The sequence below is a fragment of the Cupressus sempervirens genome, chromosome 5, assembly GCF_028749045.1.
Source record: "Cupressus sempervirens isolate cs-2001-9-10 chromosome 5, ASM2874904v1, whole genome shotgun sequence".
Lineage (NCBI taxonomy): Eukaryota > Viridiplantae > Streptophyta > Pinopsida > Cupressales > Cupressaceae > Cupressus > Cupressus sempervirens.
In genome coordinates, this window is record NC_143122.1 from 745,659,418 (window position 1) to 745,678,197 (window position 18,780).

General features: G+C 38.4%; 2 protein-coding genes and 1 long non-coding RNA gene across 7 annotated transcripts in view; all 3 read right to left on the minus strand.

Annotated features, from left to right (window-relative positions):
• Nucleotides 1-18,780, minus strand: part of LOC149558067 (P-loop containing nucleoside triphosphate hydrolases superfamily protein) — a 259,235-nt gene that overhangs the window by 16,064 nt on the left and 224,391 nt on the right. The gene's annotated exons all lie outside the window — the stretch shown is intronic.
• LOC149558068 (uncharacterized) lies at nt 5,541-6,788 on the minus strand. 2 transcript variants are annotated; one of them, XM_089786087.1, is made up of 2 exons: nt 6,390-6,788; nt 5,541-6,271 (listed from the first exon to the last, which is right to left on the minus strand). In XM_089786087.1, exons 1-2 carry the CDS (start codon nt 6,733-6,735, stop codon nt 5,958-5,960), a joined length of 660 nt encoding a protein of 219 aa, XP_089642213.1. In that variant the 5' UTR covers nt 6,736-6,788; the 3' UTR covers nt 5,541-5,957. Both variants share the same exon structure in this region, with proteins under 2 accessions (XP_089642213.1, XP_089642214.1).
• Nucleotides 7,503-8,416, minus strand: LOC149558069 (uncharacterized). Its single transcript, XR_016352435.1, has 2 exons — nt 7,765-8,416; nt 7,503-7,630 (listed from the first exon to the last, which is right to left on the minus strand). It is a non-coding gene; the product is annotated as an uncharacterized LOC149558069 (long non-coding RNA).

Here is an 18,780-nt window from a genome sequence, read left to right on the forward strand (position 1 = left end):
AAGTACAAATCCCGATTAGAGATCAGGTATGTAACTAAAATGAAAAGGCACTCTATGTCCCTTCATACTTTATATAATGCAAATCCAATCCCAAAAGGAGAATATCAAAATCAATTAACATTCTGCCTCTTGGAGATCCAATGCCACTGGATACAATTCAGACTTTTAGCATCTTCTTATTTGTCAAGTACAAGATTATTAATATTCTGATTACAACCTACAGTACACTGATTAGCAAGAATCATTTTCTAAAAATTTCAAAACAACATATATAGTCGATTCTGAAATAAATTTATTCATGATTCGTGGTTGTGTCTGACTCCTCTCTGTGTGTGTGTGGAGGGGGTGGGGGGGGGTGTAGCGTCTATATCCACAATGAAATCCCTCTTCACCATCAATATGTTCTTTTAGTGTGATGGCAAAATCTACAATATCCATTTCTTCTCTTGAAGAAAATAGATATAGGTTTACCTTCATGAATGGAAAAGTTATCGCATGGCCGAAGAACTCCACCATAGAAAAAGCACAAAATATAGGTATAAGATAAGGATATCTTTACAAACTTTATGCTAACATAAATCAAGCCCTTATTCATCAGACCTCTAACTCAAAGGAAATTTGACATCAAAGATTAGGACATATTCATTTCTGTGCCCTACCTTCAGTAGAAAAAATGGTGATAGGGTTACTGAAACTAAAACAAATTCATGGAGGAGCATGCAAAGGGTGTGCCCTAGGAAAGAATACAAACAAGACCTTCCAAAATAGTTTTAGTAAAAACAAAATGTACTAGAATTAGTCCACTTTGACTTATGTGGATCCATGTACGTACCCTCCATGGGAGGGCTCTTATATTATGTAATATTTGTGAATAACTTTTCTAGAAAGAAGTGAGTATATTTTATTATGTTTAAAGAGTCAAAGGAAATCCTTAAAAGGTTTAAGGAGTTCAAAGCTGTTACAGAAAAAAAATTTCAAGAAGGAAGTCAAAGTACTGAGAACAGATAATGGGAAGGAATACACCTCAGAAATTTTTAAGGAATTGTGTATAAATGCTGGGACTAAGAGGGAGGTTATTGTACCCTACAACCCACAACAAAATGGTATTGCTGAAAGAAAAAATAGAACTATTGTACAAGTTGCTAGAGCAATGTTGTACAACCAAAACATAGAAACTTCAATTTGGCGGTAGCCTCTAGGACAACTGCCTATGTTCAAAATAGATGTCCTCACTCATATTTAGATAACAAAACTCTTGAAGCATTCACCGATGTGAAACCTGATATAAGTCACTTAAAGATTTTTGGTTGTCCCATCTGCATTCACGTGCCTAAAGAAAAGAGGTCTAAATTAGAACCCACTGGAAAAAAGGAATATTTGTGGGCTGTAGTGAAACCTGAAAAGCCTACAAAATATACATTCTTGGACAAAAACAAATTGAGCTCAATAGAGATGTCATTTTTTAGGAAGACATTGCTTTCAAAAGATCAAAGACTTCTCATGAGATAGAAACTCAAGATTCCCCTCAAGACATGGAGAAGGATCATGTCCTTGAGATTTAGAGGAAGTCTCCTGAAGAAACCATAAAGAAAACCAGACTACTCCAGAAGAGAATTCTAATAACAACAATAGAAATAGATCCCTTAGGGCTAGAAAGATGATTGAGGAAGCTGAGAACTATGAGGCACCCAAAGGAACTTTAAGACATTGCTTTTGAAAGATCAAAGACTTCTCATGAGATAGAAACTCAAGATTCCCCTCAAGACATGGAGGAGGATCATGTCCCTGAGATTCAGAGAGAGTCTCCTGAAGAAAGCATAAAGAACCCAGACTACTCCAGAAGAGGATCCTAATAACAACAACAAAAAGAGACCACTTTTGGCCAGAAAGATGATTGAGGAAGCTAAGAATTATGAGGCACCCAAAGGAACTTTTAGACAAAGTAAGAGACCCAACAGATTTTCCAACTATGTTGCCCTAATAAGTGAGATCATTAGTTCAGAATTAACTGGTGTTACAGAAGCTCTCAAGATCAAGTATGGAAAAATGCTATGATAGAAGAGTATTAATCCATTTTTAAAAATGATGTATGGGATATAGTACCAAGACAAAAATATTAATCTGTTGTATCTTCCAAATGGTTCTTCAAAATCAAGCATGTTGCAAATAGTAATATATAGAAACAAAAAGCTCATTTTGTTGCCTGAGGTTTCTCATAAAGGGAGGGTATTGATTATTATTAATGTGATTATAGCATCAGTCGGATAAACATGAAGTGTAAATGAAAATGAGATATATTAAAGAATAATTCTTTCATATGTATTCACATATTATCAAAGAAGTTGATTCTCTAATAATTAGTATGAAATTAGTATATATTTACATAGATAAATTAATATATAGTAATTTCATATTAATTGTTCTAAACATTATTTGAGCACTGTATTGTAATAATTATTACAAATAACACTTGAGCACTTTATTATAATAATAATTAAACTTAAGCAAGGATTTTAATCAAGCTCCTTATCTTTGTTTTGGGTTTGCTAAGCGACTGAAAGTCACAGATCTTAGAGGGACGACTCATCCATGAATGGGCATGCTCTCCACGTGGGAGGCATGTCCATTGATGGCCGAGCCTTCCCACTAGATTGCCCCTTATATAATGCAATCAAGGCAGATGAATAAATAATTATATAGTCATTATATAATTCTGTCTAAAGAACATAACCTTAACATACCTCTTTTTTGCTTGATTCAGTGAACAAGATTAATTTTGAATTTAAATCTGATCACAAAACTTCAGCATATTATTAGAGCAGGTTTACAAGACAATTAAATCAAATTTTGACCAAATATATAGATAGATAAATAGATATAGATATATTGTTGTGAGAACATCAAAATGGTAAATGGAATCACACTTAGAGACAGACTTGAAGGTGCTTCAAATTTCAAAGCATATAAATTCCAAATGATGCTAATACTAAGTATAAAAGAGTTAAAAACAATTGTAGAAAATCTTCCTAAAACTAATGATGAAAAGAGTCAATGGGAAAGGGACAACATCAGAGCAATGGAACTATTAGTAGACAAAGTAAAATATCATCTACTACCTATTATCACAAAGTTAGACTCTACATATGATGTGTTCAAAGCCCTAGAGAACATGTTTGAGATCAACAACACTAGCTAGATCCTCACTCTTAAAAACCAACTCTCTAATATTAAAATGTATAAAGGAGAGACCATCACCTCATACTTTATTAGGATAACAAAATACTCTTATCTCTCAACAATTGATAAATAGGATATCATATCATCTACTACCTAGTAAAATAAATAGAGTAACATTAAAATGGACTCCTAATAATCTTCTGTTATCCTAGTAAAATATCATCTACTACCTATGGTAACATAGATGTGACCAATTAAGGAGAGTGATAAAATGTCACATCTATGAAAGTAAAGAGTTACCTATGGTAACATTAAATGGACTCCCTATCTCTTGGGAAAACTTTAGACAAGGAATTAGTGCTCGCTCTAAACTCCCCAAATTTGATTGACTAAAACCTAATTGCATCCAAGAAGAATGCAATCTAATATGTAGAGGAATTTTCATGGAATCCTCATATGAAGGCATTTAGATTCTCGCCACTAATTTAAAAGGAAAACGGGACAAAAATGGTAAACAACTATTCAAGAACCAATTAAGATAAGATAAATTTATTAATGTCCAACTAGAGACCAACAAGGGTCTAAGGGATTGGGAACAGTACAAAAGGGCGAAATGCCAGCTAGGGGAGAACCAAACAATGTCAGTTGAAAGAGCAAGAAAGCAAAAGAATAGAAAGGAACAAAACTAAATACTCCTCACTAATGAGAAGTGATCCAGAACAGAAGGGTATGATCTAGGACGAGAAGGTGCCCTGGATTGCCGCCTTTGGAGCCTGTCGAAAGAAGAGTACTGCTGCCAAATGTGTCCTCTACGGGGTCTCATAGATCTAGTGTGACTCGAAATAGGGTAGAGAGACTGCTACATCACTTGAGCACGGATCACGGGAGTGAAGGAGGTGATGAGCTACTCAGGAGATTGTCTCAATGGGATTTGAAGTTGAAGAGTACGATCATGAAGCTATAAGGTCTCCTAGAGAAAAAATGTCAGACACTGCTGGTCAATGTATCTGAAGAATGAAGAAAGGGACATGTGCTCTCTGGACAAGTAGCAGAAGCTCCCTTTGACCTCATAGTAGATAAAACAACAGAAAGCAAAATGGGTCTCGATGTCCATCTTTGCAAGGGGACAAAAGCAATAGATCCTAGTCCTCTATGTTGACCTGGTGGTCAATCTGTATATGAAGCCGATGAGAACCCACTCTAAAAGATCCCAAGGAGATGCGAAGGGCATGAGTCTAGTGACAAGTGAGGTACCAAGGGCACATAATGACCTCGTCCTAGATATCAAGGAAGTGCTCAGCATTGAAGGCCATCCTTGGGTGAAGCTCCCCTCGAAGAGTTACTCCAAGTCCTGAGAATATACTGTCTGTAAATGTCAAGTCTAATGTGCTATTGAGACAGAACTAGATGACCGGGGGCGTCCCAAGAGAACTGAAAGGGGGAAGGCAATCCATCACACTACCAATTGAGCCAAGAAGGGAAAACACCTAGGCGAACTAGTAGTGAGACCTACCATCAAGATAAAATCCCACGATCCCCTCAGAAGAATAGTGGACCAAGTAGCAATATCTGTGGCGACCCTCAGGAGAGTCAATGAAGCTTCAAAGCCTATGAAGAAACCAAACCAAAAAGATTATTCTAAAATGCAATATTTTAGATGCGACAACTATGGCCACACTGCACCAAGATGTCCTATGATAGACTCAAACATCCAACTTCCTTAACTAAAGTCTGTAATTTAAACTGGGACTTTGAGAAACTTGTATTCTAAAGAATAACAATATATATCTCAATTTTTTGTGAAATTCTAGATTAAGCGGGAGTTCATGATTCCTTACCATTTGCACCAAGCCACTTGGAAAATGAAGGTGGCACACTTTTGAGCAGTGTAACGAGACTCGGACTCGGCTAGGACTCGGCAAGGGTAACTTGACTCGTGACCCGGCTCTGACTCGTGACCTGGCTTGGCGGTGACTCGGCGGTGACTCGGCAAAGTGAAAAAACCTCGAAATTTTGAGATTTTTTAGGATTTAAAGAACATTCCATGCACCCATTATTGAATAAAGCGTAAAGACACAATAACATCATTAAATAGAAGATAATTTGATCATAATGCACATGCCACATACTTAAAGTTAAAAACTTAAAACTTAAAAGTCAAACATCGATTACATATGTACAATACTACAAACTACAAAGTTACAAACTTACAAAGGTAAATTGCTAAAAGTAAATACTATATTACTAGTAATTAAAGTCAAACTAAGATAAATCCATGCAAACCATCAAAATGTATATGTATTATCATTTATGCATTATGAAATCCAACACATCAAGATTCAATAGTCATCATCAAATTCAAATGTTCCAAATGCTGATCATATATTAAGTTACTGTTAAACTGTGAAACAAAAAGTTAAAACAAGACTATAAGTCTATAGCTATGGCTCCTAGTCGGAGTCCTCATCATCATCCTCATCCTCATCGTCATCCTCATCATCATCGTCATCCTCATCCTCATCCCCAACCTCAGCCTCAACCTCAGGCTCAGGCTCAGTATAATCTACAAAATGCCTCTTAGTAAGGCGTCTAAGGTAGGTCCTGGATGTCTCAGTAGCCATAGCATCAATCCGTGAGGTGCCTCTAGGATCAACTGTACTCTCTGCCTTTGGCTCTGCCAATGTCTGTGAGCTGCCACTAGGAACAACTGGAGCTCTCTGGTCATCTGCTGCCATAGCCACAGCCTCAGCCTGGCCCTCTCTATCTGCCTGGTCAAGCCACTATAGGTCCTCATCATTAAAGATAGGATCAGTAGCCTCAGTGATCCAATCAGACTCTGGATCAACCTCCTCTAGAGTAATCGGAGAGGTGTCACTATCCAAAATCTCCCTGATCCTAATGTGCAGGTTGTAGTGCACAAAGACTAGACTATTCATTTTCTGCACAGACAACCTGTTACGCCTCTTCGAGTGGATGTGCTCGAACATGCTCCAGTTGCGCTCACATCCAGAAGCACTACTTGGCTGGCTCAAAATGCGGATGGCGATTTGTTGAAGGTTTTTGGTTGAAGGCCCAAACATTTGCCACCATCTATCTGAATTTTGAAAAAAGGAAAACAAAAAAATATTAGTCTCATTTAAAAATTTGAACTTTAAGTTTAAAGCTAGAAATTTATAAACTAGATTGTATAAGGCTTAAGCTGCAATCTTTACTTGGCTGCAATTTTGTACGACCTTCTTTGCAAATTTGACTTGAAAAAATGGGCCCTAATGCATTATTATAGGCATCCATCTCAAGCAATATATCTGTGGGATTAGGGGACATCTTCGATACCACTGTGTATAGGCCACTAAGAACCTCCTCATCTGCCTTGAAATCATCAAGGAAACGGTATGCCGGATTGAGGTAATAGGTTGCTGCATGGATGGGCTTATGAAGCTGATTTTGCCATCTCCTATCAATTATGTTCCAAATAGAGCCATAGTTTTCCTCAACTCCTACATATTTGGCCTTAATAGTCTCCTTGACCCTATCCATGCCCTCATAAATGTAGCCCATAGAGGGCTTCTCGCCATTAGCAACTCGTAGGAGGGCTACAAAGGGCTCGGTGATCTACAAAACAATTAAACAAAAAGACAATTTAGTGAATGATTAAACTTTGCAAAGTTGCACAATGAAAATAAAACAAAAATATGTATGAGACAAATTAATTTATAAAATTTTAAGACTTAAGCTTTTAAAATTTAAAATTTAAATTACCTCCACAATCTTCGAACATGGCTCCCAAAAATCATCATCATCATCATAAATGCATTTTGTTGCATCTATCCCTGCAAGGCTGCTTGCAAAGGAGGAGGAACTCCATTCTGGACCAACAAACATGCACCTCAACTCTAACCTTGAACTCAGCAAGGATTTTAGTGTGATAAAGTTAGAGGCAAATATTGTGATACCAGGACAAGCCAACTCCTTTCCCTTCGTGTATTTCCTCATAGTGCTGAGGACCAAGGCATGATTATAGATGAACTTACAAAGATTTTTGGCCTTGGTAACACATGATTTCACCCATACAAGCTTGCCAATATCCTCTAACATGAGGTCAATGCAATGGGCCGCACATGGAGTCCAAAAGATTTTTGGGTGTCTCTGCATCAATAGTTTTCCTGCAGCAATTTTAAATTAGTTAGTAAACAATGAAAATTTTTGAAGTATAAAAAAACTTTAAATTTTCAAAATTTAATGAAAAACTAAAACAATTTTTTTAGAAGTAGAACTTAGAAAGTTAGAAGTTCAAATTTTATCTGCAGCAACATAATTAGCTGCATTATCTGTCACCACTTGGACAACATTGTCTTCCCCCACCTCCCTTATGACCTCCTCAATGGTTTCACATAAGAATTTTGCATTTTTCACACATGAGGAAGCATCTATGGACCTCAAAAAATGGTGGATCCTGAAAGTGAAAATTAAACAAAATAATTATCATTCAAGAATCAAGAATCAATACTCAATAAAACAAAATTTTCGTTATTCAATAATAGTATACATTAAATTTTAGACTTCAAGAAGTAGAGCATGATGAATTACCTCCGCTAGAAACAAGAAAATTTAGGAGGGTTCTGGACCTCCTATCTGTCCATCCATCTGTCATGATGGTACACCCCTTTTGGCTCCAAATCTTTTTGTAATCCTCCAACTCAAGTTTCATCTCCTCAACCATATCTAGCAAGAGGCGGCCACTCAACTCATCTTCAGTGGGGGCTTTGAACCCTGCACCACAGATGGAAACTGCATCAATCATCCCCTGCCAATAAGGAGTCCTATTACATTTATAAAAACATTTTAATTAGCATATTTCAAATTTTCAACATCAAGTTAAAAGTATAAAATTGAATATAAATTTTAAAACTTAAAACGTAAAACAATCAAATATAAATGAAGTTGAAAATTTGAAGTACCTGGCTGCTATAAATGGAATGTCGCAGAAAAACCAAAACTTGCAAATTGCTCTTATTCCAGCTTCATGTATCTCCCTATTCCAGCCCATGCTCTCACGTGAGGGTTGTGCACCAGGAGTGGTACGCGGTACAAAAAAGTTGTCCAACTCACTAGATTTTCTAACTCTAGGACGAAGAAGAGCAGCACTACTAGAAGAGGCAGCAGCAGTAGCATCACTAGAAGTGCAAAGAATAGATGTAGAAGAAGCACGAGCAACAGAAGCACTAGGACGATAGGGGGGAAGGGAAGAACCTTCTCCAACACAGCCTACTGACTCAGAAACATTTGCAGATGAGCGTGGAAGGGAACTAAAACCAATCAAAGCTAACTCTTCTAATTGTTTTTTTTTTTAATTCTTTTTCTTGTTCATATTTTTCCAAGGCTACATAACAAAAATGTTGAGCCTCAACAGATGTAGCTCCACAAGGCTCAATATCATGACCACGTAAGCCAGCAATATGGTATTTTAATCTATTTATCCCCCCACTATTAATGGTTTTGCAAAATAGGCATTTTGTTTGAGTTCTCTTTCTACCCGGAAATTCTATGGTGAACTTCCAACACTCATCTTTTTTGTTGCCTTTAGAGAGCTTGGGTTTTTTACCTCCAGAAGCCATTATGACTTAATTAAGGAACAATATAAAGGTTGCTGCAATAAGACATTTTAGACCAAATATTACCATTTCAGCATTGCATTTTATGAAGATCTAAAGTAAAAAAAAACTCATAAACAAACAAAAAAAATTCATGCAAAAAACCCATAAGCATAGACAAAAAAATCGTCAAAATCTAAACAATCAAGTCTTACCTCTTTCAAATGCTTTGGGAAGTGTTGAGAAGAGCTCCTATAAACTCCTTGATGATCTAAATGCAAGCTCCAATGTCACAAATGCAAGCTTTTCTCCTCCTCCTTTCAGCTGGTTGCAAAACAAGAAACCTCTATTTCTCTTCTACCTCTCTCTCTCTTTCTTCTTTTCACTATAGACTGCTATGGGAGCCCTTTTAGGGTTCTATGAGTGAGATATGTAAAAAACAAACATAAAAAAAACATGTAAAAAATTATATTTTCAAGGCCCGGTTCCATGCCTGTCAGGGCCGAGTCAAGTAGGCCAGGTCACGCGAGTCACGAGTCATTGTGACTTGGCGAGGTCAGCGTGGCTCGCTGACTCGCCGCGAGTCACGTTACCCTGCTTTTGAGCGCAACTTGGTATGTTGTAATTACTGAGAAGAGTCTCACTATATTTGATTATTGTACTAATGAATTACTTATTAATAAATGTTATTTCACATGGGCCTTGTGAACATCATGAGGAAGTGACGACTTCCAAATGATTATCACTTCTATTTGCAGAAGTTATTCAAGGTGATGATCTTGCAATAATTTAATTTCTATTATGATCGTTATCTTATGATGTCAAAGATCATGATAGATTATATCTTGTGTGGTGGATTAAATTCCTTAAACAGACCATGAATGTTCATATGGTAGGTGTTACTAACAATGCACATGCAAATATCTTCTGAACATTTTGAGTATTTGGTGAATGTTATGCAAATTGATGTTCATGGGGCCATTTCTCAGAGTACTTGGTGAATATCATGTGACCTGATGTTTACGATGCCAATACTCATAGCACTTGGTGAATATCTTGCAACTTGACGTTCAGGAGGCCATTACTCAAAGAGTACTAGTTGAATGTCATGTGATGACATTTAGGAGGCCATTACTCTTGATATCATGAGATGATAGCTAAATTGGGGTATCTTTTTATTAGAAAGGGGATATTTGTGGGCTATAGCGAAATGTCAAAAGCTTACAAAATATACATGCTTATAGAAAAACAAGTTGAACTTAGCAGACATTGCTTTCAAAAGATCAAAGAGTCCTCATGAGATAGAAATTCAAGTGTAATAACCCCTAACTAGTTATACCATTAGCAAACATCAATTACCCTAACTAATCATTAGTTTGACATTTTGTCAAACAACTGGCAAGCAAACTTGTGCTCATTGTAATGCCAATTGTCCAACTTATTCAATTACATACATTACTAACAGCAGATTTTAATATCAGAATGTTGATAGACAATTAAATGAACTCCACCTTATCATAAATTACATTTTTCAGAATACCATATAGAATTTCACAAGCATTCAATTTATCACAATTGTAAGAACCTGGAAGTTCAGGCCAGTTGATCAATTTGCAGCAAACGTATGCACTTGAAGGCAGAATTGTAAATGTCTGAAACCTAGTCATAAATCACAGGATGAAGCCACAATGCCTGTAACAACAGCGTGTCAGTACTCCCAAGTATGGACGACAAACTCCACAATTCGGCTCCTAAAAGTTGGCCACCAATATCAATTGCTAATGGTCACCAAAGTACAGATATACAAGCTGCAAGCAATGTCTATTTTGTAGTCACAGGTATCCCAAATTGTGATAAAGAATTGCGCATGTCAACCAGATATTGCTGAATCTAAGAGCAGAGTTTTTTGTGCATGAAACTCTAGTGAAATTGCTAGCAAAGCTGGAAATTACCCACGCTACAGCAGACCACAAACTGGGGGTACAAAGTTATAATTCCAATGCCAATATAGTAGATAAAACAATTCAATAACAATAATTGACAGGGGTACAAATTCCCTAACCCAACTAAACCTAGACTCAGGTAATTGCAGAAGAAAAACAAGAGTTGGATTACCAATTTCCTTCACAATAAAACCTTCTTCTCAGATTCAATAGAAAAACAATAAGAGAAGACTCTAGATCCTCCAATGAACAAAATACTCCTCAGCCACAATGAGCACAGTATGAGGAAGCTCCAATTTTTAGATTCAATCCACTATACTTCAGCAGTGGGAACAAATTCACAATTTCAGAATTAATTCACAATACCTCAACTCTGAATTTACAATGTAGTTGTCAGCTATAAACTGTTATACTTCAGCATGGGCACAAACTTCAGACTCAGAAAAAAACAAAATCAACAAAAGCAAATAAATTATAAAAGTGTGCTTTCCTCAACAAATGGGCTTGTATTTATAACCTCTAGATGCCTTTTTGTTGCTAAAATGTAACTTCACTTAAGAAGCTTCACCATAGAACATTAATTAGAAACTTTCATTAGATTCTTTCACTTGACTTGGCTTAACTAATTAATAAATGGCTTTTTGTAGAGTGGTAATATTACTCAAGTTCACAGATACAAAATAACACAATTGATATACACATGCATTAAACATAAAAGTGTATCAGTAATACCACGACCCAGTAGGCAAGGAAATGATTTCTTTATTAATACCAGAAAACCCACACCTGTACATTGACAATCATCCAAGTGCTTATAGAAGGGTCCATTGGTTGGAAACCAACCGACGCATTCCCTCACCTCCTAACTACCCAGCCCAACTAGCTTAACAAGTGCTAAACACAATAGTTACTTTACTCCGACTACATCTATCCCCCCTAGAAAAAGAAGTCGTCTTCCAGACGACTATTAAACATGAAAATAACAACAAAAAATACTTTGACTGCAAGAAGAGGGATGGGAGGACATCCCTGTGCGTGGATTTTCTTTTTCTATCTTCCAGGCTTCCTCTATGGCCACTTTTTCTACTTCCCATTGATGAGAGGTGGCAGCCATAACCTGCCAATGCTCTCACTACCCTTTGCCATCTCGCTTATCTCTTCTTTTGCTTTCAGTGCCATCTCCCTTATCTCTTCTTCTTTAACTGCTTCTCTGTGCCACCTGTACCACCCTGAGCTTCCTCCTGTCTGGGAACTGATAAGTACAGCTGCTTGTAGTGTAGTCGAATCTTCATGTACATATGTTATATCTGCCTTCAGTACTAATTTTGCCAGTTGTCTCTACCGTAAGGATGTCACAGACTACCCATGTCATACGACCTATGGCTGTAGCACGAAATTTTGTAGTATGGAAGTCTGCTGTACGAAAATTTGTCATACAATCTGTTGCCTGGATTGATGCTGTAGTACAGAATTATGTCATACAGTCTCTCCTCCGGAATGATGTCGTATGTAAGGATGCTGGAAGTGATGTTTTTGTACGAGATGTTTCCGTACAAGATGATGTTGCCTTGCAAGATGTTGTCGTACGGTGTCTTAAAATGAAATTTGCAACTGCCAATGCCGTAAGCTTGGTCTGTACGGTGGTCTACCTGTTGGTCTGCCTTACACAGGTCTGTCATACGGTGGTCTTCTCTGTGCTTCTCGGCCGTACAAGTTCTTCTCAGATGACCTTACAAGTTCTTCTCTGGTGACGAGGTGTGGTCCTCTCTGTACGGCTATTTTCTTGACTACTCCATCCACCCTTCCCTCTTGTTGTACGGTTGTCCATATGGCCACCCTTTCCTCTCCTACTGCAGCCATCACTTCGACTGCCTCTGCACTTTACTGTTTGTCACTTCCTTCTCCGGTAATTCCTTCTTTATCACTCCGAGTAATGTTTTGGGTAATCTTATGTGATTCCGTATCTTTATAAGGACTTGGTTCGGTTTTTTCTCCTTTTGCTTTTCGTCCTTTTTCTTCTCTTATATTTATAAAATAGCTACTTGCCAATTTATTCCGTCTTTGATACGCTTCTAACTTAGATCCATTTACGAGGTCTCTGATAGGTTTGTTATCCCAAGTAGATAACTTTACTGCCCTATTCTCTTTATGCTTCGTGTACTCCTTTGGGTACCTTCCTTCTTACTAAGAGTCTTGTACTTGTAACATATTACATTCTACGTGAAAAACTTCATAGTCTCCCATTTGCCAGTGGAATAATCCATTAAGAGAAGTTGTGTCGTCGTTCGAGCATTCCCCTAGTCTGAGCACCCCTTCCTCATCTGGTTCCATCCCTTCATAGTTTTCTTCTTCAAAATCTGATGCCAACTCCTGACTTACTAACTAGTTCTTGAGATCTATAGTGTATTTCCTTCCTTCTGATTCAATAGAGAGGGTGTTTTGTTTCCAATTGTGATTGGCCTTTACTACTACTAGCCATTCTCTCCCTAATAAAGCATCATATCCTTTCTTCTCTAAGGTAATAACCACAAAGTCTTAAAAAAATTGATGGGTTCCTATTATTACCTTTTTCCCTATCAAGGTGCCAATCGGTTTGATGCCATGCTGATCTGCTCCTACAAGTTGGAATTTTGGCGGCCACAAGGTAGGTTTTCCAATCGCCTTCCAAGTATCTTCGGATAGAACATTTACTCCGAGGCCTCCATCAATTATCGTGTTTGAGAGTTTGTACCCCATGATCTCCATCTCTACCGCTATTGGCGCTCTCCCTAGACCTATTGTAAATAAGGTGTTTTCTTCCTTTTCCACTGAAGTGTCTTCTTTTTCTACCTATTCTACTACTTCTGATTCCACTTGTTCCACTATTTTTGGTTCCACTTGGGCATTCTGCTGAGTTGGCAGTGTTCCCTGTGTCAATGCAACTTGTAACTGGGGTAGAGTGTCCAGTAACTCCCAAATGGAGACTGGAATGGTAGTTTCTAATACTTTCCTTATGATGTTGGGTACCCCCTTGCCCCTAGAAGTTTTAGCTGGCTTGGCTGTTGTTTCCCCTCTCAATTCATTTTGGATGTTCTGCTTTGCCTCTTCAAATCTAGCCTTTTCCATAGTCACCTCCGGGTACATAGCTTTCTTGGCTTGCATCCTTGTTATTGCAAGTATATCACTTTCTGATCCTGCAATATCCAGCATGTTCACACCGTTTTGCCTTGGGCAATTCGCATCCTCATGGTTGCTAGGCCCACACTATTTGCAAAGCATTCCTCCATTCTGTCCCCCCCCGTTTTGACATTCTCGAGCAAAGTGGCCCCATTCGTTGCATCTTCGGCATTGGATCATGGGCCATCCTCGAGAATCATATTGGATTGCTCGTCAGGGTGTGTTCATGTTGGTATTGTTATTACTGCTATTGGCACTGCCTCTTCGATTATTCCTGTACCCCCTTGGTGAAGCTTTTGTATTATTGTTCTTTGGGGGAGTTGCTGGTTGTGTAGATTGTTTTCCAATAAACAACATCTGGGCATTCCTTGTTTTTAGGTTATAAGGGAAGTCTTTGATTGCATGACCCCCTATCTGGCAAATCTCACAAAACATCTTTCTCGGGCATGCTCCTCTGGTATGACCCTCTTTTTCGCAGTCTATACACCATAGGTCTTTACCTTCCTTCTTCTCATCCTTAGTTCCGACTACTTCCTTCATTAGCCGTTTGAGGTTCTTCCTCAAGGCTTGGATCGTTTTCGACTCTTCCTCACTCTCCTCCGAACTCTCACTAGAGCTTCCATGTCGTCTCCTCTTCGAGGTTATATTTTCACTTTTAATGTCCATGGCACGCGTACAAGCATCTCCAAAAGTAGATGGTGGGACTATCTTCATTTTTTTCCTTAAGGATGAGGTGAGTCCTTCAATAAACCATCTTTTCTTTAACTCGTCTGCAGGCTTATTGTCCAATTTGTTGATGAGTTCCTTTAGTCGCCTGGTATAAGCCTTCACCGATTCCTTCTTGTCTTGCTTGGTGTTATAGATTTCTGTGACAATTTCATCATCATCTCTTAACAATTTGAATTCCTCCTCAAATGCTCCACGTAGGTTATCCCAAGTGTTCTTTTTGCCAACATCCAAGTTTGCATACCAATCTATGGCGATCCCTCTTAACGTGACAGGAAATGCCTTCAACCATTCATTACTATTATTCTCCCCGTTCACTTGCCATATAGTTATATAGGTCTTGCAATGGCGAGCAAGGTCTTCTAATCCATCCCCCATAAATTTAGGCAATTTTTGTTTATCTAATGCCATTCTCTTTCTTTGTTGCCTCCTTCCCAATGGAACCCCTCCTCTCGAGGAAACACCACCACCAGATGGAACCCCACTTCTCGATGGAACACCACTTCCCGATGGAACTCCACTTCTTGATGGAACTTTACTTCTGGATGAAACCCCACTTCCCGTTGGAACTCCACTTTCTAATGGAACTTTACTTTCAGATGGAACCCCACTTCTCGATGGAACACCACTTCCCACTGGAACTCCAATTCCTGCTGGAACTCCACTTCCTGATGGAACTTTACTTCCCGATGGAACACCACTTCCCGCTGGAACTCCACTTCCTAATGGAACTTTACCTCCCAATGGAACATCACTTCCCGATGGGACACCACTTCCCGAAGGAACACCACTTCCCGATGGACTAGACTCTTGACTATTTATCTCCTCTTGACGGAATTCTTGTCGTGCAAGGGTTTTTGGGTTTCTGCACCTAAACTGCCTTCCTGATGTTTCTGAAATAACCAATTTGGCTAGTTCCTCAATGGTATGCGACTTCCTCCTCAGTTTTGTCCTTTGGTGCTATCCTCTGGTATTTATTTGGAATCAAGGGCATGAAGTAATTCAGTGCCTATCTTCCTATCTTGGCTTATTGGGTTCCTCTACTTTGTGATTCCATGCCCTCTCAGTAAACCGTTGAACTTGTTGCCTTCTTCTTTCCCTCTCGAGTTGTGCTCTTTTGTCCTCAATATGTACGACGTTCCTTGCCAAAAGCCGAGGAATCTATCTTAGGAGATCATGCACCACCGGTGGGTTCATCGTGTGCTATGCTCTCGGGAACCGTCCTCTCATGGGCTTCCCTTTACATGTACTGCTCAACCGCAACTTCCCACGCTGTCACCAGGTCACATGTCGACTGATCCTCCCTAGTTATTTCCCCCTCTCCGTCATTATTAGTAATTTGGATGCAAGGTATAAATGGTCTTCCCATTAGTCTATCCCGTCTAGCATAATACCTCCAGATCCAAACTTAGGCAACGGCGCCAAAAATGTAGAGTGGTAACATTACTCAAGTTCACAGATACAAAATAACACAATTGATATACACATGCATAAAACATAAAATGTACCAGTAATACCACGACCCAGTAGGCAAGTAAATGATTTCTTTATTAATACCAGAAAACCCACACCTGTACATTGACAATCATCCAAGTACTTATAAAAGGGTCCGTTGGTTGGAAACCAACTGATGCATTCCCTCACCTCCTAACGACCTAGCCCGACTAGCTTAACAAGTGCTAAACACAATAGTTACTTTATTCCGACTACACTCTTTCCAATGATAACTCAACTCTCAAGTTAAATTATAACCTTATAATAAGCCATTTAATAAATTAATAATAATTTGGCCACTAGAAATATAATAACTCCCAAAATACTCGTCATTTAAATATGTCGTTCGAAATAGAAGTTATACCTATTATTTCTACATGTGACCAAATGCACTTTCCAAAAATAGAAAGGGTTCATCTCAATCAACACCCAACTTACCACAAATAGTAAGTACACAAAACTAAGCCCAAACGGAGTCCAATCTGTGAACCAAACGAAGACCAACCTATAGCTTATTGAACTATAGTGAAGACAAAACCCTCCCAAGCCAAGCCACTGCCTCAAAAGACACTCTATCCACAATAATTAGCCTTCGAGAATCACAATAATAGGCTAATCCCTGAAACTCTGATGCTTGCAAAAACGGGGACATTATAGTCCTCCCTCCCGAGATTGCTTGTCCTCAAGCAATCCGACAATACAACGAAGTTCAACCTCCACTTGGATCCCAAATGAAGGAAGTTGTAATGTCCCCATTAGTTGTCAGCCTCAGAATTTCAAGGTTAGCCTAATCTTGGACCCTTGTAGGCTAATGAGGATGGTTAAAGGGTCTTCTGAGGATTGATCCATCTGTAATTTTATGCAAGTTATGGATTTGGCCTTCGGTCGATGTCATTTGGACTCTATTTTCCATACTTACTATGTATAGTAAGTTAGGGTGTAATAGAGATGGACCCTTTCTATTTCTAGAAAGTGTATTCGGTCACATGGGGAAATATGAGGAGAGATTCCTATTTTAGACGGCATAGCAATCAGACAAGTATTTCAAGAGATCTTAAACTTCAAGTGACTTAAGTGATTTATTTAAATATTTTAACGATATAAAGTTATAAAGTTACTTAAGTGACTAAAAGACAAAATTGGCTTTTAATCCCACACTGGCTAGTTGTTTGTGTCTTTCCTCATATCGAGGTTATAAAAGCGTGGAGCTACATTGGGCTGGACACCACAAATATATGTTATTATTCAAATCCTAGTCGGTTGCTTGACTGTAACTGGATATTTCCTAAGAACGAAACCCCTTAAGGAAAAAGGTGGAACTAGATGCAAACCTAGTGTCTCACATTACATTTCAGAGTTGTGATTCAAATTGATACACTGAAGATTTATATGAAACTGGAACTCCAATAGCAGAAGAAAGTCAAGAGATTAAAGTTAGCTCTAGGCACTTGGCACGTACAGGTCAATAACTGTGTTTTATGTTTGCATGATAGGAAGAGAGGTATGTTATTCCCTAGCTGAGATAATGGTAGAAAGAACTTTGCGTATATCCATTTTCATATAACATTGGTTTAGACGTTATCAATATTTGGCCTAGCATCATACCAATGGTAGCAAAGATGCAAGTGAGTGTTAAAGGAAGTTGGACGGCATAGTGAACAATCCCAATAGCTGCGTTAATGTTTGGCGCCCCTACGTTAGTCTGGTGAGGTGATATATGTTGACAACACTGGTAGCGCTCACTTTAGCAAGGAGTGACAGTAGCAAGAGTCACGGGTTAGTGGAAGGAAGACTGTCGACACACCCAACCCTACCACAAACTCACCCACAAGACACTGTTATCTGCAGTGAAGTCATAGGACAAGAACACTATGTTATGACACGTTTCCAGCAACTGGTGAGCATGTTGGCGCTATTGGAAGTTGATATACTAGAACTAAGATCATTGAAGGTATACCGTAGATAGCAGCATAACCCCCCATTCATCTACGAATTACACCAAGTTCTACTTATTTCTATTATAAACTCATGTTGGTAATGCAAGCATTAACGAGTATGTGGTATACATTCATGTAATCACTCCTCTATGTTTGCAGAATAAAAAGTTTTGTAAGAGGATTGTTGTAGTAGAGTAATATATATTCCAGACTATCATTTCCTGAGTTTTCACATTATTCTTTCAAAGTATTCTAGTCATATTACTGTATTTCTAGCATCGGATTTCTTACAACAATATCAAAACTTAAAGACCCGAGAATACATGCCAGCTATTTGACAAAATGCCTCTAGTGCAAACTGATTTTCTTTGACCATATAAGTATGGATTATTACAGAAGTATGTGGCATCCCTATCAACACTAAACCAACTGCATACCAATACCATCAGGCCCATCAAGATGTCCTACAACATAGCACCCAAAACTTGTTCTGATGATGTAGAAGTCAAAATGTCACCAGAAGGCAACTCCATAGAAGATTTGTGCATTCTTATCTTCCCTGTATGCACCCACATAAAATATATTGGACTGGAATCCTGATCATCACCAACTATTCGTGAAAAATACATAGCTACAGGAGAACCATATGCACTCATGCCAATCGTATCAACTATAGGTGTAGCCACATCAAAATATGTTGTCACAGGAACATCACCAACTGCCACAACAAAAAACTAAACTGAATCTGCAGATGGT